Here is a 22,145-nt window from a genome sequence, read left to right as displayed (position 1 = left end):
TCAACTTTTATTTTGGTGGAAACACGCAGGAAGACCTCAATGCTTCTTTTTGTTGACAACAGCAGATTAATAAATGAGTCTCATTACAAATACGTCGTACGTATCGCATTGTCACATGCCTTGTAAAAATTGATAAAAATGTGACTGAGCAACTGACGACTGTATCAGCGCAGATTTTCCTTGTGCTTTGGACTTTGAACCCTGGTTAACAAGCAGATCTGCTGCGAGTTCGTGCAGCGCTGTCAGAATGCATGCAATGCGCGCGTGTATTAGAAAACATGACGTTTTGCAGTTTATTTACTAATTGTTTAAGGCCATTTCACGATTTCAATCATCATACAGTAACCAGCAACAATCACCCCTTCCTCTTCTCATCGAAGACATGCGATGCAGTACTAAACAGTCTCTCGCTGTCGGTGCTTGTAATGATTTTTGCATCTTTCTCCGACAGTTTAAATGCTTCCATACTGCTGACGTGTGCGCGCTGCATAATAAAGAGTTTGCGCCTCTCACTCTGAGCTGGTTGCTATTTGATCGCGTCGTATCATTGTTCGGTACAATTTATTCGGTCTTTTCGCTTATTCGGCCGAACAATTTTGGTTGCCGAACATTCGGTGCATCCCATTCACTGAATGTAATAAAAAAAATTGAGAATCGAATCGAGAGCTTGCGAATCGAAATCGAATCGGGACATCTGAATCGATATACAGCCCTAGTCACATCTTACTGTAATTTCTTTATCCTATAAAAGATGGTTATGAAGCATCTGATATTTATATTCAGACGATTACACGCTGTTATCAGTTCCTACTCTCATAAAATGCGTGCACTACATGTTGACTTTTAAACCTAAATTTAACGTTCAACAACAGATATTTCAGCACAGTGAATGTTTTGCACTGAATATTAATTGTCTCCCTCTGTCCGCGTGCCTGCCGCTTATTCAGATTTAAACTTAACGCAGATTGTCAGGGCGGGCCTTTATGCAAAAATGGAAATGCTTGCGTGAATTTGTGACATTTACAGTTAAGCATATGACCGTAAACTGAAAGTTTTTGCGCTGAGGATGCACACGCATCTGTCAAACTGCCTGACAGGGCAAGCCATTAGCCTACGCTAATGCATTAAGTTAGTTAAAATCTTAAAATAAAGAATTCTCATGTTTTGGGCAGCTTGGTTCATGTACTTCTACTAAAATATTACAGATCCTAATTTGAACACTATGTGTGAATGTTATAATAAATGTATTGACAGAGCTGTTGTGATGATTATTATCATTATTATGGTCTTATTTTATTTTACAGAACAACAGTAAAATTACAATACTAACACTTATGAATGTTGATAAGAGTTCTTGCTTTTTCTCAACTTTTATTTTGGTGGAAACACGCAGGAAGACCTCAATGCTTCTTTTTGTTGACAACAGCAGATTAATAAATGAGTCTCATTACGAATACGTCGTACGTATCGCATTGTCACATGCCTTGTAAAAATTGATAAAAATGTGACTGAGCAACTGACGACTGTATCAGCGCAGATTTTCCTTGTGCTTTGGACTTTGAACCCTGGTTAACAAGCAGATCTGCTGCGAGTTCGTGCAGCGCTGTCAGAATGCATGCAATGCGCGCGTGTATTAGAAAACATGACGTTTTGCAGTTTATTTACTAATTGTTTAAGGCCATTTCACGATTTCAATCATCATACAGTAACCAGCAACAATCACCCCTTCCTCTTCTCATCGAAGACATGCGATGCAGTACTAAACAGTCTCTCGCTGTCGGTGCTTGTAATGATTTTTGCATCTTTCTCCGACAGTTTAAATGCTTCCATACTGCTGACGTGTGCGCGCTGCATAATAAAGAGTTTGCGCCTCTCACTCTGAGCTGGTTGCTATTTGATCGCGTCGTATCATTGTTCGGTACAATTTATTCGGTCTTTTCGCTTATTCGGCCGAACAATTTTGGTTGCCGAACATTCGGTGCATCCCTAGATGTGCTGCGAAATATTTTCGTAGAAAACCCGATACATTTTTTTCAGGATTTCAGTAACAAATATTTCAGAAAAAATATTTACTGTCACATGCATCGCCTGAATAAAATTACTGATTTCTTTAAAAACTAAAATTCTTACTGACCCCAAACTTTTGTTAGGTTACTATTTATTTTTTTGTATATTCTGATTTATACTTAGTGTGTCACACTAAGATTATATTACCTTGAAACAAGCCAAAAAATGCATTTCCTCAATAGTTCCATATGCTTGGAACATCAGGAACACAAAACAAGATTTTAGAAAACATCATTTCTGCCATTTCCACTTTGTCGGTGGAAAACCAGCAGAATCCTATTCACTTCCCTTTCTTTAAATAAAGAATACCACTAAGGCCAGAATGAAAAAGCGGAGACAACCAAGTCATACCTTAGCAGCTGACTGACCGATTGCAGCCACCACACCCTGAAAACATGCCATTTGATAATAGGAGGAAAATCGTGACGTGTATCGGTGACACAATTACAGTACTCTCAGTGACCTTCGGTCCTAGCCAGAATCAGAAAGATCTTTATTGCCAAGTATGTTTACACACACACACACACACACACACACACACACACACACACACACACACACACACACACACACAAGGAATTCGTCTTGGTGTAAGGAGCTTACAGTACAGCCCTGTTCTTTGTTGACAGAGTGCCAGGTTAATATTTAATCAAACCTCGTCAAACCAGATCTCCCACAAGCTAGCTTCCATCCATAGCCAAAGCAATGGGTCCACAGCTCCTGGTTACCATGGAAACCAGTTACACGCCAAAGGTAAGGGCTGGTCATTGTAGGACACCTTTGAATTTGGCAGTAAAACTCATATTCCTTTGTCCACTGCTTCCATATTGGATCCTAATGTTAGCCTGGAAATGCAATCTGCTTTCCAAATGTGAGGTACCAGTTTCACAGGCCATGGCCATGTTTCAGATCTCTGCGCACAATGCAAAATATTTTCCAGCATTCAGAGGAAATCCGAACGCTTTGGACAGCAGCCGCAAACATACACAAAATCGGTTGTGATTAGGCTATGGGCCATAGCGTTCACTGAAGGACTCCCAGGAGCCTCGCTGCTGACTCCTTAACCAATTCCAGATCTGTGAATCAGCAAGAGTAGGCATTTTGGAACCAACGTCCAGCAGGGTGGGATGTATATGCTCTGGCGGAGCTGAAGTGGGTCAGTTTCTCAAATGCTCAATGAGGCTCTGGAAGCTTTCCAGGTCCAGCTCTGCCTTGAGGGCACAGTTTGCCCGGCACTTGTGCCGCAGTTACTTCAGCAGGCACTGGTTTCCTGTCCATAAGACAGTTCAATGGCCATAAGGAGGGTGGGAATTGCAAGTAAGTGGGCAGCAAACGATTCGCTGGTGTGGTTCATCTCCCATTAAGGAGAAATTAAAACAACAATTACTCCTCCTCATACACTTAAGAATGGTTTAATATAAGACAGTGGTGAATTAATAGTATCCGCCATTGTGTCCAACTGCATTAAAACTGCTTGTTAACACATTTACATAGGGAAATAAAACTAGGAATGAAACAAAAACTATTTTGATAATTTATTAATATTAGAGATGTGCAATACTACATATATTCCAAAATCAAAACATGTAGGTAAAACAGAAAAAAAAAATCTAGATAGACATATCCACTAGTCAGCTGTTGGATGGCTAGTCGACTGCTGACATCATTGATAACTATTTCTTAAAGGGATACTCCACCCCAAAATGAAAACGTTGTCATTAATCACTTACCCCCATGTCGTTCCAAACCCCTAAAAGCTTAATTCGTCTTCGGAACACAATTAAGATATTTTGGAGGAAAACCAGGAGGCTTGTGACTGTCCGATTGACTGCCAAGTAAATTACACTGTCATGGTCCAGAAAAGTATGAAAGACATCCGTCAGAATAGTCCATCTACCATCAGTGGTTCAACCGTAACGTTATGAAGCGACGAGAATACTTTTTGTACGTGAAAAAAACAAAAATAATGACTTTGTTCAACAATTCGTCTCCTCTGTGTCTCCTAACATCACCGTAGCGCCATTTTGGAGAATAACCAATGAACGCAAGCATCGTACGCTATTCTGTATCAGCCGCGAAACAAGGATACGTTTTCTACATGTATTTACGCTTTGATTTGAACAAAAACAGCACATCCGTGCAGTGCAGCTGACACAGAAGAGCGTACACTGCTTGCGTTCAGCGGAATGGCGCTACGGTGATGCGGAGAAACACAGAGGAGACGAATTGTTGAATAAAGTCGTTATTTTTGTTTTCTTCGGTTACAAAAAGTATTCTCGTCGCTTCATAACATTACGGTTGAACCACTGATGGCAGATAGACTATTCTGACGCTGTCTTTCATACTTTTCTGGACCTTGACAGTGTAATTTAATTGGCAGTCAATGGGACAGTCACAAGCCTCCCTGTTTTCATCCAAAATATCTTAAATTGTGTTCCGAAGACGAACAAAGCTTTTACGGGTTTAGAACAACATGGGGGTAAGTAATTAATGACAAAATTTTCATTTTGGGGTGGAGTATCCCTTTAAATAAAATAACATAAAAATGGCAAATATTGCTTCCAGCTAGAGACCTGCACCCAACGCAACAGGGTGCGGCACGGGACAACTCTTGATGGGCGAGTGCGGGCGGGAAGAGACTCGTGTGTGTGCGGGATGCGGGAGAATAAAATGATTTGCGGGACTCCAGCAAAGCAGAAATTACCTAAACGTAAAGTGTCTAAAACATATAAATTGTTATTTATATGTTGCACAAAAGCAAAAAGAACAACTAATATTAACATTAAAATTATTGACATGCGCAAGCTAGGCATAGTTTCTATTTATAACACGTGTTTAAAGGGTTGCGCAATGTAGCCAATCACAGACTCCTGAATCACAGATTTCTGGAATGCAATGGCCAATCAGAGGTGATTAAGAATCTACTCACCGCAGTGCTGAAATTGCGTGCTCACAAATCCTCTCATTTTAACAAAAAAGTGTAGAGACATTGTGAAAGATTCATTGTGCATACATTTATTGTGTTGTAACAGAGCTTTATGAGATCGCGATTAACTGAGATGTCAGCTTTTAGTGATGATAAAGGAAGCGCTGCTCGCATTCTGCCATGCCAAACCATGCACGCAGCAGCCCACGCTTGCTTTTCTGTTAAAAATAACAGTGGTTTGTGAATATTGATGCTTAGCCTAAATAACAAATATTTTATCGGGAGTGTTTATGCTTGGATGTTGTGGAGCTTAGGAGATGTTACAGAACCATTTCATGTAAATGTTTTCGATGTACTGAAAAACATCTATATAGATTACTTTTAATGTGGGCTTTTGCGGACGGGAGCGGGACAAAACATGAAAGTCACGAGTGGGAGCGGATAAGATATATTTCTGCGGGAGCGGGCGGGCGCGGGACAGAATCTTGCGGGAGCGGGCGGAAGTCTCTACTTCCAGCATTATTGAAAATTAATGTTAATCCACATCTTTCCTAAAGCTCTCTGCAAACCGATTCACTTCTATAAAATGTTTGCATGCCACACTGAACAGACCAAACTTTTTTCATTATTAATTTCAGCATTTTGTTATTTTATTTCAATATAGACTATCGTTCAAAAGTTTGGGGTCTGCAAGATTTTTTAATGCTTTAAAAAAAGTTTTCTTTGTTAATATTTAAAAATGAAACTCATTCATGTGATGGCAAAGCTGAATTTTCAGCATCATTACTCCAGTCTTCAGTGTCACATGATCCTTCAGAAATCATTCTAATATGCTGATTTGGTGCTTAAGAAATATTTCTTATTATTATCAATGTTGAAAACAGCTGCTTAATATTTTTATAGAAACCATGATACATTTTTATATGATTTTTGAGGAATAGTTTTTATTTGAAACATAAATCTTCTGTAACATTATGAATGTGTTTACAGTCACTTTTCATTAAATTTAATGCATCCTTGCTAAAAAATACTAATGAAATATAAAATTAATCAAAAAGTATTAATTTCTTTCAAACTGTAGTGTATGTATATACATATACCAGTATAAAACTAATTAAGCTTTGGTTTCAAGGAATAGTTTGTACAGTTCTCTCACCTCTGAGTGTTAGCCGATGGAGAGTTCCTCACTTTGGGGTTGCTGGAATGCATTGACATCAGTCCCTGTGCGACAGAGGCAGGAGCAGTAGAGTGCTGTTGGGGACTGGAGGTGTGTGTATGTGTAGTGGTGGGCGTAGCTTTGGCCCGGGTGCTCCGGGGCCCGGTATTGGGGGTTGCGACAGGGCTGCTGCAGTCCTGGCCCTCCTCTTGCCGTTCTTTGGCCCTCTCCTTCCTGCCTGAAGCGTTTCCTGTGGTTCCGGTAACTGCGGTGGTTGCCGTGGCTGCTGCTGCTGCTGGTCTCTCCTCCTGCACCTCCAGCATTCTCTGTGTGGGCTTGTCTGGAGTCTCCCCAAGGAGCCCTCACAGCCCCTGGCCACACTACACACAAACAGGCAAAGAACAGTTAGTTTAGACCACAAAAGCCAGCAAATGTTCTCCCTGATTTCAATTAAATCATATTTTCTACTGTTTTAAAAGTTAGGTGTTGATACAATTTTTGAAATGTTTTGAAATTTCTTTGATAAAAAAAAAAAAAAAAATGTCAAAATGGTCATATTAAATGACATATTACAATTTAAAATATTATTACACCTTAAAATAACTGTAAAAATGTCATTTGTAAAAGTAAAATAAAAGTAAAATGCCGTTTATTCTTGTAATAGCCTGTAATAGTCTTCAGTTTCACACAATCCTTCAGAAATCATTCTGATATGATGATATGTTGCTTAAGAAACATTTTAATCAATGTTGAAAACAGTATCCTGCTTAATATTTTTGTGCAAACCGTGATACATTCTTTTCAGGATTCTTTGATGAATAGAAAGTTCACAAGAACAGTATTTGTTTGTATTTATTTCTAAATCTTTTGCAAAATTATGCATGTCTTACTGTCACTTTTGATCAATTTAATGTCTTTGCTGAAAAAAAAAAATTCAACAAAAAACTACTTTGAATGCCAATGTATATGTGAGTCTACGTTTCTCCTTGCATTGCCACACCTACATTAGCTCTGAAGTATCCGACTCCAAGTCACATGTTTACTTGTTTGTCCACCTGTGCAGACATGTTCCATAAGAGTTCTGAATAGCCTCAAACGGCTATGAACATCCACACCAATTTAGAACACCATGAAAACCACCCAACATTCCAAACACAACCTTGTCAAATTACTCAAAAAAGGAAAAAAAAAAATTGCAGGCACGCCAAGAATATAAGCACATTTCAAGTCACTGCATATTCGCAAAAACACTGAAGCTCAAGGTGAGAAAATGTGGAACTGTGATTCTGCCAGGCAGTGGCCATCATCCAAAACTCACTGAAGAGTCAGACCGAAGGCCACCAAAAGAACGATTTGTTGAAAACAAGTAGTCGTGTAACATCTCGGAAGGAGGCGTGCAATAGACTGAAACCAGTCTGCTGGTGGATTTTGCCGTCTGCAACAGAACATCATGCTGAGAACACAGTTAAAGTGAGGAGAACCATCATGCAAGGCTCTGTAATAAGAATGGAAAACTCAACCCAAACAAAATGGATGGAACCCAGCGTGGAAAATTGAAGTATTCAAATAAACAACTGGACAATATCTTGCAATATTTAGTGAAAGCCAGTCTCATGACGTACTCTGATTTGAAATAGTTTGATTTGCTAATCTTGATCCACACCACATTATATTGTGCCAAACTGTTGTGCTTTCCACTTGATACCACTGCTCTCAAACTAGAATGAATATTAACCTTTTTGCATGAAAGCTACATAGCACATAATACACAGTTACAAAGTTTTAGGTCAGTATTTTTTTTTTCTAAAGAAAACAAATACTTTCATTCAGCAAGGATGTACTACTTTGACCAAAAGCGACAGAAATCGGTTACACTTTATTTTACAGCATGCGTCGGCTCAGGTTTAGTACCTAGTTATTACCCAGTTATTGTAGTTGCTATAATAAACAAATAGTATGTACATGCGGAAACAAACTGTAAAATAAAGAGCTACACAGAAATCTTTTGTGACAATAGGTGTATTAACTATTTCAAATGAATGTTTTTCTTTTGAACTTTCTAGTCATTAAAGAATCCTAAAAATAATGTTTTGCACAAAAATATTAAGCAGAATAATAGTTTTCAACACTGATAATAATAAGAAGTTTATTGAGCAGCAAATCAGCATATTAGAATGATTTCTGAAGGATTATGTGACACTGAAGACTGGAGTAATGATGCTGAAAATTCAGCTTCGCCATCATAGGAATACATTTAAATATTCAAATAGAAAGTCTTTTTAAATAGTAATATTGAGATGAAATTACCATTTTTACTGAATTTTTGATCAAATAAATGTAGACTTTGAGAGCATGAGGCTTTTCACATGCACACACACAAAACCCTTACCAACCCCAAACTTTTGAACGGTAATGTATATGATTACCAAAGCCCAAATCTGATGTTAAATCCGACATTAACTCATAAGTGTAAAAAGTTCATATTAGAAGTGTAGAGAGAGAGAGAGAGAGAGAGACAGAGAGAGTCCTTCAGAAATCATTCTAAAATACTGATTTACTGCTTAAGTAACATTTATTATCATCATCAATGTTGAAAACAGTTGTGCTGCATTTGTGGAAACTGTGAAACTTTATTTTCAGGATTCCTTAAATGAAAAGTTCAAAACAGCAGCATTTATTTAAAATAGAAATTGTAACATTATAAATGTACTTGTCACTTTTGATCAATTAATGCATCCTTGTATAAAACGATAAAAAAAACAACAACAACTTTTGAATGGTAGTGTATAAGCACAGTGCTCCGCTTAATATCACAAAAAGCAAAAAGGAAACACATAACGAGAAACGAGCATGTCAACTGAGGCAGCCATTTCATTTTTTTGTCATTTAAAACATGGATTCCTTGCATGGCCCCTCTCTCTTCTCCTGAACCCACAAAATATATATATTTAGCGCTGTAAGCAGCAACGACGGGCCCAAGCCCCTCAGTGGCTTCAGGAAAAGGTGCGCAGTGGGCACATACATTTAACTCACTGGCAGTCTGGTTTTAAAGGTTACAGCAATGAAAGGGTTACTCTAGAACATCAAGAGTGCTTCCTTTTTTTACGGTTAATTTAATAGTTCACCATGGCAACACTGTTTGAGATATCCAAAATCTGTTCGTAATTTAAGGTTCCTCAATGTTTTGGTATCGTGTAGACAAAGTTTGTTGTGAATTGCATGATTGCCCAAGATGGAGAGTATGCAAAAATCCACAGCATTTTTTTTTTAAATCCACATTTAAACCAAAATAGCTGAATTCCTATTGGTCATAGCTAATGACTGTAAATTAGAAAGTTGTCCAGCTTGATGAGAACAATATATGTACAGAATTTGGTGCCAAAAGGTGCCGCTATAGAGCGCCGCCTCCACACCCATTTATGAGCTTCAGCCAATGTGTAACGGTCTATAACTGTGATGTGTGTCGAGTTTCATAAAATTCTAAGCATGTTAAGTGCCTCAAAAACACCTGAAAACAATATTAAAGTTTGACAGTTGCTATGGCAACACTATTTACGATACCAAGAATTCCATCATGCAGTTTCACATCTGCCGTGTTTTGACATGAAGCAAATAGAGTAAAAATAAGAGGCTGATTTAAAAAATGACACTTCCTGCTGCCAGTTGGTTGTGTTATAAATTTGACCTCTAATAGACACATCTATGTGATTGGCCTCATAAAACGAATAAACTGCTGAAGACTGATCAAAATTGGACAATGTATGCAAAAGTTATTATACACTTCCTGTTTCTCATTTCTTGCCATAAATCTGTCGCTTCACCACGGCCAAACCATTCGAGATATCAAAAATCCTTTCACAATTATGCACCCCAAGTGTTTTGAGATCATGGTGAAAGAGTTTGGTGCCAATCGAATGAAAACCCTAAAAGGAGTATCGCAAATTCCACAGCAATCTGGTTTTCACAAAGCCCTGAATAGCCAACTTCGCTGACTGTCAGCACAAAAGTTATTCAGCCTGATGAGATATATGTGTGTATGAATTTTGGTTTGGAAATTTGACAGTAGGTCAAACAGTGTGTGCTATAAAGCCCCTTGAAAATTTCCAGGGAAAATTGTGCCAGTTTTGGACTCTATGTATAAAGTCAGTCATTTTGAATTACATTGTTGAGATTGTTTAAGCATTTTGTTGTAGCCTATTTCTAAACATATAACATGCATAACACAAGTTTGTACAGGATGTAGTTGTAGTTCAATGTATCTTTTCTGCAAAGGTATTTAACAAGTGATTTGTTTAAGATTTACATCATGTTGACAACATGTGTGGTGCATTTGGAATATAATTTTATTTAACTAGAGGGTTAATAAAGAAAAAGTTATTTGAATCCTGTTGTAATTAAAATTTTAAGTTGACTAGTTAAAATCTTTTTTTTTTAAATGAAGAATCTGTCAAACGTTCTGGATAAATCTAGATGTAATTTTTTTGCCAAATTGCCCAGCCCTACTAACTAACTAACTAACTAACTAACTAACATATATATATATATATATATAGTGAGCCCTGTAAGCAAATGACAGAAGGAATGACATCACTCAAGTAATCATATTTTACAAAGATACACAGCGCCTGAAGACAATTCAGCTCAATCACTTCAAGCTCAGTTCTTATCAGTGCATTTTGGGAGGGCAAATAATGGCTGAGATGTGTGCTGAAAAAGTGATTCACTTTAAAACCAGCATTATTAGCTTAAGGTAAATTAATTAGGAGTGTTGTTCAATACATTGAGCTTTATTTCTCTTAAAGACAAAAACTCTCAATTGACAAGAGAAGAGACACTTAAACAGTGAAAGAGAAGGGAGAGAAAAAAACACTTCCACTATTAGTTGCAAATTTCTTCAGAGCCAAAAAAAATTCTGAACTAGAATTATTGATTTTGGGATCTGTAAAGAGGCCCAGAACATTTTTGATCATAACCACTAAGTTTTAAAGAGAGTCAGGAGGACTCATACCATGACATCATCCATCCAAGTTTCTTTAGTGCCCAGATCCATCTGAGGAATGCCATACGCTCCTGCAGATTAGACTGAAAAATGGCCCCAATGTACAATATCTACAAGTCATAATTCTAAGGACACCCTCTAAGCAACCTGCAGTACACAGTTTAGCCTTGATGACCACAGCAGGACTTAAATGCAGAGATGCCTGCAGCAGGAGTTGCTGACTTCAAACTTAAACCACAATCCATGACTGCATCATATTCATCCATCTTTGGTGGATCCATAATTCAAAATAACTACTCCACAGTATCTAAAGGGGTTCCCAGGTTCATGTCTTGTGAACAAGAGTTCATACCAAAATGAAAATTCTGTCAAAACAGTTGAGGGTAGCCTTTGACATCCATTGCATGGAAAAAAAACTACTATGGAAGTCAATGGCTACCGTCAACTGTTTGGTTACCCACATTCTTTAAAATATCTTCTTTTGAGCTTAACAGGAGAAAGAAACTCCGGTTTGGAACATATTCTGGGTGAACTAGCCTACTGTTCCTCAAACTACTCCTGGAGCTTTATCACTTTGTTGAAACAGTCCACCTGAGTGAATGAAGGTCATGAACAATAGTTGCAATGATCACCACATATCTTGAACCAGCCAAGGATGTCAAGTCCAAAAAATCAAAAGTGGTCCAAAACTCCAAACCATGAGGAGAAAAATTGCCAGTTTCTTAATAGCATATTTTAAAAGAAATTAAAACTTTTGTTCAGCTTTTTATTCATCCTTACTTTTCATGCATTAAAAGTAAGGATGGGCATTTTTCAAAAAATATTGTATTTGAATATTTGGGCTCATAAAAAATTTATATTCAAATATTTGTTCATTTAAATGACGTTTAACAAGAAAGACGTTTTTGTCACCATTTCTGAACAAGCTTATGATTAGGCATTATACACATTGTTCTACAAAAACGTTACATTATATCTCAAGGTTTTTTTAGTTGAAACCGTGTGTAAACAAATATATATATAAAGAACAAAAGCTTTCAAGCTCAAGCAGAGCAAACAGAAAAAATAAAGCAGTGCTTATATTGTCATGCTTTTATTGTCTCACATCATATTAATGTTGAGAAAAACAATAATATCCACATGAAATTTGCTCCTCAGTCTGATACCAATAAGAACACGTGCCGCAAAGATGTTCCAGAAACACGAAGATAACGGCGTGCTAAGCAAAGTTTCTTACAGCGCTTTGTGTTTTCTGTTCTTAAACCACTCTCCCTCGTAGAAACTTAAAGGAAGCATGTGTCTCAAGATCATTTCAGATAAGCTCTCTTCTCGGCTCACTCGGGTAGAGCAGTGCTTACTGCAGTCATAAATGCAGTGATGGACACTGATGTCTTTCCTCAGTCAACTGGTGTTTGGATTAATGGATTTCATGTGATTTCTCATTGTGTTGCCGATATTATGATAACTCAGTTTCACTGATTCATTTGATCAAAAGTAATTCCAATTTGTAAGTTCATTTAATAAGATAATTTTGATCAAAGTAATTCCAAACTTGATGACAACAGATGACGACTGTGACGAGAGGGGCGGGGCCGAGAGCCGTGGGAACGGAGCAAGGCCGGTGGAGTAATTGATAATGAGCGACACCTGCACCACTCACCGGTCTCGAGTCTCACGGAGGAGCTCCGGAAGGATACAAAGGAGGAGTGGCGACAGGGAAAGACGAGAGAGGACCAGGCCTGGACTTTATTTTGTTTTGGTTTCGTTTTTTGCGCGGCAGTCGTCCGCGAGGGGCTGTCGCGCTATTTTGTGTTTATTTTATTATTAAAGTTTTCTTTGAGTGTTCGCCGGTTCCCGCCTCCTTCTTCCCGATCTACAAACTACGTTACAACGACATTCTGTGATCAAATACAATCAACTTGTTAACATGCTCCACAGCGCCACCCAGTGCATTTAGTTATAACTGACTTTTAGTTTGCATGCCTAGGATTTATCACGAATTCCCTGCATTTAAGACCAGCAAAGCAACACGTAGTAAAATTTGATTAGTTTTTATTTCTCAAATAATAATTACAGATTGAATATTCGACTATTAGCGTACACGCCTATTAAATTGACATTGGTAATGTTACAAATGGTTTCTATTTCATATAAATGCTGTTTTTCTATTCATTAAAAAGTCCTGGGAAAAAAATAGAGTTTCCACAAAAATACTAAGTAGCACATATGTTTTCAACGATGATAATCATAAGAAATATTTCTTAAGCACCAAATCAGCATATTAGAATGATTTCTGAAGGATCATGTGACACTGAAGACCAGAGTAATTTCGCTTTGCTATCACGTGAATAAAATATTTTCAAATATAAGAAAGAAAACAGTTCTTTAAATTTGTAATATATTACATTATTATTGTTTTTACTGTATTTTGATCAAATAAATGCAGCCTTGGAGAGCATGAGACTTTTCATAAATATAAAAAAAAATCTTCCAGACCTCAAACTTTTGAATTGTCTGACATGGATGTATTAAAGTCATAAAAATAAGATATGTAAGCTGCACTCACCATGTCCCTCTATGTCACGATATAGCTGTGGCCATGACTGCACTGACTGCAACAGAACACCACCAACCGCACAACGATCTGAGAGAGAGAGAGAGAGAGAGAGAGAGAGAGAGAGAGAGAATACACATTTATTAAACGCACTCTGAGGACCAATGTAACACCACTGAGGAAATACTTTAGAGAGAATACACATTTATTAAACGCACTCTGAGGACCAATGTAACACCACTGAGGAAATACTTTAAGAGGCAAGAGTAGCGTGTTAAAGCCAGATCTGCAGAACAGAATGAGGTAATGGCTTGATTAATAATAGATGGGTGAAGCAGCTTTTGATTGAATGACACTTGTTTGAGAAGTGTATCAATATAACAAAATTTTCAAGCTTGTCAAACCCGCTCCCACACTCACAATATATGCTGTAATAATGAAACCTGTGATAGAAATAGTTTGGCCAAATCAACATTTGTCATTTAATACCTGTATGATTTCACTTTTTTCATTAAAATCTAGCCGTCAGCAGTAGCTCTGAAATGTCAGTTGCATCTGCACATATTCTTACTTTGCCGATCAAGATGTAACGCTCCAGGTGTTATATCAATGACAATGAATCTTGTGTTTTTAAACATGAGAATGCAAGAATTGAATTTAAAAGTGGATACCAAGAATTTCTGCGCGTTACCTAAACTTTCACTTTATATATATATATAATATACATATTTATTATGTAAATATTAATACACACACACATACAGTATATATTTTGAAAATATTTACATATATTTATATTCATATTACTTATATTATACATAAATATATTTAATATATAAAAATTAAATGTTTCTGAAATATACATGCATGCGTGTGTAATTATATATACAGAAACATACACAGTAAACATACATATATTATGTAGACAAAAACGTTCATTTTGGAGATATATATATATATATACACATACATACTGTATATATATATATATATATATATATATATATTTTTTTTTTTTTTTTTTTTTTTTTTTTTTTTTCGAACGCGCCGGCAGATCTCCACCAAATTCGGGCGATCCCTTCAGCTCGAGGAGCCCTCTTAAACGCCACCCTCCGCGCGTCGGTAGCCCCCCGGGATTGCTTGATCGGACCGCGAATTTAACCACCCAGTAACTCCCGAACCCCGGGGGCTATCGACGCGGGGGTGGTCTCATTCGAAAGCAGGCCTCTAGATGTACACTCGATTCGCGTTCGAGAGGGTTCCTCGAGCTGAAGGGATCACCCGAATTTGGTGCGGATTCACAGCGCCGTTATGGTGATATGGCAGTTCAAAGTTTTAATGGTTTTCCATAGACTTAAAGGGGTCATATGATGCGATTTCAAGTTTTCCTTTCTCTTTGGAGTGTTACAAGCTCTTGGTGCATAAAGAAGATCTGTACAGTTGCAAAGACTAAAGTCTCAAATCCAAAGAGATATTCTTTACAAAAGTTAAGAGTTGGAGTGTTACAAGCTCTTGGTGCATAAAGAAGATCTGTACAGTTGCAAAGACTAAAGTCTCAAATCCAAAGAGATATTCTTTACCAAAGTCAAGAGTCAACCACGCCTACCTAAAACGGCTCATTCTAACACGCCCCCACATATCTACGTCACTATGTGGAAATATTAGCATAATGCCGCCCAAATGTGCACGCAAAGAAAGGCGGCGTGGTTTCAGGAAAAGCAAGTAGTGTTGATGCAGCCATGTCAGGGTGTACTGCATCATCACTGTGTCTGTCATGCGACTCTGTTGCCCTTTCGGGCTTTAACTGATGGTAAAACTAACGACATTATTAACTGTCTTGATATTTGCTTTGAAAGCTGACGCTCGCAATTATGGTAAGGGGCGTTACATTTCCAACGCGTGCTTGTAGTGTTCGGCCAATCACAATGCACTGGGTCAGCTGGCCAATCAGAGCAGACTGCGCTTGTCAAACGAGGGGGCTTTGTTGAAAACTACGTGTTTGAGAGAGGCGGGGCATAGAGGACCTACAATAATGCACAGTATTTGAAAAATAATGCGTTTTTTTAACATTAAAGCATGTCAACATATTCTGTTATACCAAATACACAAAATAATGATCTTTAAAATAGCATGATATGACCCCTTTAAGCTTTAAAGCGTTTCATCCAGGTCACCAGTAGCAAACAATGGAGCGACAAACAAAGTAACTACACCATTTCAAGCATTTTATCTGCGTTATATGTTCTGTAAAAAAATATCTGCCGATACCGATATATCAGTGACAGGCTCATATTGGCCGGCAATATCAGCAAAACCATATATCGGTCGGGCTCTAATATATACAATGTTTTTTTTTGGGGGGGGGGGGAAAGAATAAATTACATTAAAAAAAAATATTAAAACAAAAGACCATTATTTTAATTTGTAATTATATTTAATCATATTAATGTGTTTGCTGTACTTTTGATCAAATAAATTGAGCCATGGAGAGCATAAGAAACTTCTTTCATTAACACAAAAAAAACATCTTACCAACCCCAATCTTTTGTATAGCAATTTATGATTCAGGGGACTTCAGAGCGACATTGTCAATTTTTTTTCTTTTTGTCTTTTTGGAGCTTGTCAGCCACCAGACACTGTATGCATCCACTGCATTAAAAAGAGCAGCATGAACATGAAGCCTGATGAAATCAGCAAGCTTTTAACCTTTCAGTTCAAGAGCAGATGAATGAACGAGAGAGAAAGAGAAAGTGTGAATCTGTGTGGGTGTTCCCAAATACAATAAACTCAGAAATAATACAAGAAAGAACTTTATCAAAGATTTCAAGCACTGATGCAAACACGCGTTGCCTACAGTTACAAACTGAGCTTCAAAACTCACATTCAGACAAAAAGCAGACAATACAACGTCGTAAAGAAATGACGCATTGTTTTGTTTCAAAGTGATGCTCTAAATCCCATCAGAAGCTTCCTCATCTAATGAGGTCACTTCCTACTCGAAACAGGAGCTGATCTACAACCAGCTTCCTCTTTCCCCAAAGTCATTAAAAGAGTCTTCCTGCATTTTAGACATCTGGCTCATTGTCACCGTCAAGTCCAGTGAAGATTGCCTTTTTTGTACTAGTTTTACCTGGATAGAATTGCAGCATAGGAGTAGTATTGTGAATAGGGATGTAACGATTACCGGTTTGACGATAAATCGTGATAAAATACCCCACGGTTAGTAATACCATTTCATATTTTAATCATCACTATAACCGTATTCGATTACTGCGATTTGAACAACTGAGTATAAATAAATACTTTCCAGCACAGGTCTCCAGAGTGCGGCCAAATGGGCGCATTTTGCGACCATTTTTTCTGCCCGTGCGACTAAATTTTGTGTGCATTGTTTAACTCATAAGCGCTGCCATTTCTGTTGCATGTGAGAAACATCAAACAGCAAACGAAACTGAAAGCATAACGAAACCGCGCTACTCGTTTGAGCTGCGCAGTGGGCCAAAAAACGGACCGAATTAGCATGCCCTGCTGTAAATTTTGACCGGTTGATGAAAAGCAAGCTTATGTGGATTCTACACATTGAAACAATAAGATATCTAGTATTATTTATGGAGCAGATAAAATACATATAATAATTTATCAATTATAATTTTGACTTGACCCCTTTAAAAGCTGAAATGTGAGGTTTACCATTTATGAAACTTTTTCAAAGCTTTATTTGAACATTTACATTAGATATTTGAACATGCTATTAGATAAACTGTTGTCAGTCATGTTGTCATTTAAAATCCAAACATCATTGGTAATGTTATTGTTTTAGTTATGCAAACAAGAACATTTTATTTGTTGTTTGTTGATTTTAAATGTAAAACTTTGTGAAATGATTTATGTGACAGTACTTTTTGAACATTTCCAGCACATTTGAGCAATACCGTGATTATACTGATAACTGTGATCATTTTGGTCACCATAATCGTGATAAGAAATTTTCATACCGTCACATCCCTAATTGTGAATTAAAGATTCATGCACCCTATTTGTCGAAGCACGTGCACGATTCACCAGGCCTCGTCTACGACATATGTGGGTTTTCAATAAATGTGAGCATCAATATCAAGTAAAAAGGCATATAGTTGGGTCAGCAGAATATTACACCAAATCAAACAGGGAGAAAACTGTGCATCTCCACATGAGAACCATTTCTCTGTTGTTTCAATAGCGAAATTATTTCTCCTGATGTGACATCAATTGGCCATATTATCTGAGGAAGTCACATTCAGTACAAGCTCCACTGTGATGTTAAGCCACTACCAGAGACCGAACGACTGCAGATTTCAGATTATTCTATGGTCACCGCACTGAGATTTGACGATACGAGTATCGATACAGCTGGCCCAATATCGATATTGTGGCACGTGTGCAGCAGTGGACCACGCTTAATTTATTTTGGTCACCATAATCGTGATAAGAAATTTTCATACCGTCACATCCCTAATTGGGAATTAAAGATTCATGCACCCTATTTGTCGAAGCACGTGCACGATTCACCAGGCCTCGTCTACGACATATGTGGGTTTTCAATAAATGTGAGCATCAATATCAAGTAAAAAGGCATATAGTTGGGTCAGCAGAATATTACACCAAATCAAACAGGGAGAAAACTGTGCATCTCCACATGAGAACCATTTCTCTGTTGTTTCAATAGCGAAATTATTTCTCCTGATGTGACATAAATTGGCCATATTATCTGAGGAAGTCACATTCAGTACAAGCTCCACTGTGATGTTAAGCCACTACCAGAGACCGAACGACTGCAGATTTCAGATTATTCTATGGTCACCGCACTGAGATTTGACGATACGAGTATCGATACAGCTGGCCCAATATCGATATTGTGGCACGTGTGCAGCAGTGGACCACGCTTAATTTGAATACAAGAACAACGTTTAAAACGGAGTAAAAAAGTGCAAGGTTTCTAAAAAATAATGAATAGAGCATAATATATAGGCTACAACAAGGTTTAATCTGGTCGCAGAGGAACACAACCGGTAAAACAATTTATTAAAATACACACACAAACAAAACAACAACAACTACTCAACTAGACCCTAATTGAACAGTCAGTTTAGTACAGTGACTAGTTGTTGTATAAAAAAGCAAAACAGACAAAAAGATGAAAATCTCTGCTCCACCATTTAGAACAACATGAGAGGGCGTTATTAATAACAATTTTCATTATGGGGCGATTGTACCTTTACATCTGCAGTGAAATCATAAACAACACTCATAACTTTTTAACAATCTCGCAAAACACAAAACATTTATGACTTTCCTCGCCTTCGCTTGTTTTCTGTCAATCACTTCAAGGTGATTTCCCTCATTCAAGACCTAAAAACATCCTTCAACTCGCCGGTATCTACACCCAGTGTTATATTATAGTCAATCTTTATAACCGTTTTATACTTATGTGCTAATTAAAGGCTTACCTTTTGTCCTCATTGAGCTAGGTGACGGCAGACAAGCACACAGAGGTGCTAACAAACGCATGACGTACATGAGATGTACCACAACTGGGTGCCGTCATGAGTCTGTCAGATATCGTTGCCTCAAATTACAGGTTATTTTGTGTGCAAACACACATACACCCAGTCTCCCATCAGCAGACAGTGACGCAAGCAGACATGGTACGACTTAACCTTTTGCTGTACGGCGCTTTCACAATAGCATTCCACACATGCTCTAACAAACCAGTTTATCTGTTCAAAGAGGACTAGTGTAGAAACCTATACGCTAGCCTACTGTAGGAAGGCAATGATTCCCTCTCTGTCCAGTACGGTAGAACAAAAATAAGCCTATGGCCCTCACAGAGAAAGACAGGGTACTACACAATTGATTATCTAGAAAGCATAAAGGTATTGCATCAAAAACAGGAATTCTGATCCTAGATCAGACTCTTTTTCAAACGCAGACCCTCAAAAATCACAAAAAACTAAAGTGGTACTCTATGACTAATGTTTGTACAGTCAGTGTTTGGGATTGACAGCGGTATTTCATTGATTCTTTAGGCATGGAACAAATGCTGTAAAAACTGGAGAAAAGAAAAATGTGTCAAGGAATAATTTTTTGCTGAAACTGTTAATGTTCAGAGGTTTACCAAAAGTTTGAGGTCAGTAATATTTTTTTACATATTTGAAAGAAGCCTCGTGTTCACCAAGGCTTAAAAAAACAGTAGATACAGCATACCGTAATAGTGTGAAATATTCCAATTGTAAACATTTTTTTTTGTTCTTTTAGTTTTCAGCATTAATTCTTCAGTCTTCAGTGTCACACGATCTTTCCCAAATCATTCTAATACGTTGATTTGTTGCTCAAGAAAGGTTTCTTATTATCAATGTTGAAACTGCACTGCTTAATATTTTTGTGGGAATAAATCCTTTAGCATTCTTAAAATGCTAAATGAACAGCATTTTTTAAATAAAAATCTTTTCTAACAATATAAAATGTCTTCACTGTTCCATTTTGACTAATTTAAAGCATCCTTGACAAATAAATGCTGTGAAATGAATTTATTTAAAAATAAATGAATAAATAAAAAAATATAAAATAATATAAATAATAATAATACAAATTAATTAATTAATAAATAAATAAGAGACTGCATCATGATGTGTTAACAATACCATGTTTAGCACATCACTGGCTAATAACTGCCCACTCAGCTGATTTTATTTGTTACACACAATATTTCAGAATTCACACCAAGATATTTTTTAAGTTAATAGTTCACCCAAAAGCAGACTGTGATCATTTTCCAAACCTGCATGACTTTATCTCGCATGAAACACAAAGGAAATCATACAGTGATATATTCATATAGAAACTGTTTTTCATACAATAATTATGCATGTTGAGAGATCGAGAGAGAGAGAGAGAGAGGGTCACATCACAGTGGAGTCAGCTGTCTTAACCGTGGCTTGTGTACTGCAAACACATACCAGCTTCATCACTGTGTCTGTCACGCGACTCTGTTCCCCTTTCGGGCTCTGTCTTTACATTTATTTTGAAAGATGAAGCTCGCGATTATGGTAAGGGGCGTTACATTTCTGACGAGTGCTTGCGGTGTTCGGCCAATCACAATGCACTGGGTCAGCTGGCCAATCAGAGCAGACTGCGCTTGTCGGAAGGAGGGACTTTGTAGAAAACGAAGCGTTTGAGAGAGGCGGGGCATAGAGGACCTACAATAATGTACAGTATTTGAAAAATAATGTGTTTTTTGAACATTAAAGCATCTCAACATATTCTGTTACACCAAATACACAAAATAATGATCTTTTAAAAAAGCATCATATGACCCCTTTAACAGACTAATATATTGTCCAAACCAATTTATTGGCAAGAAACAGACCAAAGGAAATCAAGCAAAGAGAAAAATCCAAATCATCCTCACAATAACAAACAAAAACATCCAAGGTGTTTCCTAGCCTATAGCTCATGATGCTACAGGATGCAACATCCCTGCAACCCTTCTTAGGAAAAGTGGTTTGGATTTAATGGAAACTAAACTAAAAAAAAAGTTTCTCAAACACTTTTGAACCAAGAACCACTTTCATTAACCCCAGAACACCATGTGTATACAGTTGTGTTTGCATTCTACTATTTTGCTTTTTGCAGTGTGATTTTTGTATTTTCAACTCAAAAAGACCCCAGCCTGAAAAACACTGCTCTACACAATAACTACATGCTGTTCAAATGTTCAAATGCCCACTTCTACCAGGCATGCGTCTGTTTCCTCCACAGCGCCTGAACATTTTCCAAACGCATTATCCGTAAACTGTGCAGGCCTGGGCTGAACCCAGCAAACTTAAACAGTAGACAAATGTTCAGTGCCTCTATCCGTTCTCCTCATTCTCTCTAAATGCAGCACTGCACTCTTGGCCGTGTACGTTCCTTTGTTCAGTGGAGTGTCTGTGTCTGTCTAGTGAAGTGAGCTCTCCTGATCTGAGACCACCGCTGACATGGATCACACTCGCTCCTGTGTGTATGTGTGTGTGTGCGTCTGCAGTAGAAGGCTCTCCTGCTTGGCTACCAGAGTTGGCATGGTGTTCCCGCTCCTTAAATGCAAGACTAAACTCCTGTTTCTCTGTGTGTGTGTGTGTGTGTGTGTGTGTGTGTGTGTTTTGTTGGCATGGTGCTGCAGGCTTCTACAGGCCGCCAAAGGCCTGGCGCCATGGTGACATGATGTCAGACGACCAGCTGGTGAGAAGGGTGATGTGCACTGGCACGTAAGTGTGTGCACGTGCATGCATTCACACACAACCAGAGACACAATACAATACTTCATGTGCACAAGAGTCCCACCGTATATTTTAAAAATCGAACTATTAGTCGAACCTTAGAACCTTAAACACTTAAACACAAAAATAAATGCATAAATTCAAACTTC

At 37.7% G+C, this 22,145-nt stretch overlaps 1 protein-coding gene across 3 annotated transcripts in view; it reads right to left on the bottom strand.

The window, feature by feature from the left end:
* Positions 1 to 22,145, bottom strand: part of bcl9 (BCL9 transcription coactivator) — a 121,993-nt gene that overhangs the window by 16,592 nt on the left and 83,256 nt on the right. For 2 of the 3 annotated variants that reach the window (XM_016295753.1, XM_016295752.1), the window contains 2 exons: positions 13,715 to 13,792; positions 6,150 to 6,529 (listed from right to left, as the gene is read on the bottom strand). In XM_016295753.1, the coding sequence (XP_016151239.1) occupies positions 6,150 to 6,472 (323 nt within the window). In that variant the 5' untranslated portion in view covers positions 6,473 to 6,529; positions 13,715 to 13,792. The remainder of the gene's footprint in view (positions 1 to 6,149; positions 6,530 to 13,714; positions 13,793 to 22,145) is intronic. The other variant, XM_016295754.1, reaches the window with a different exon arrangement.

Source organism: Sinocyclocheilus grahami, unplaced genomic scaffold (genome assembly GCF_001515645.1).
Source record: "Sinocyclocheilus grahami isolate Dianchi unplaced genomic scaffold, SAMN03320097.WGS_v1.1 scaffold339.1, whole genome shotgun sequence".
NCBI classification, from domain to species: domain Eukaryota; kingdom Metazoa; phylum Chordata; class Actinopteri; order Cypriniformes; family Cyprinidae; genus Sinocyclocheilus; species Sinocyclocheilus grahami.
Note: the sequence above shows the minus strand (reverse complement) of the source record. Positions and strands in the feature narration are given on the sequence as shown.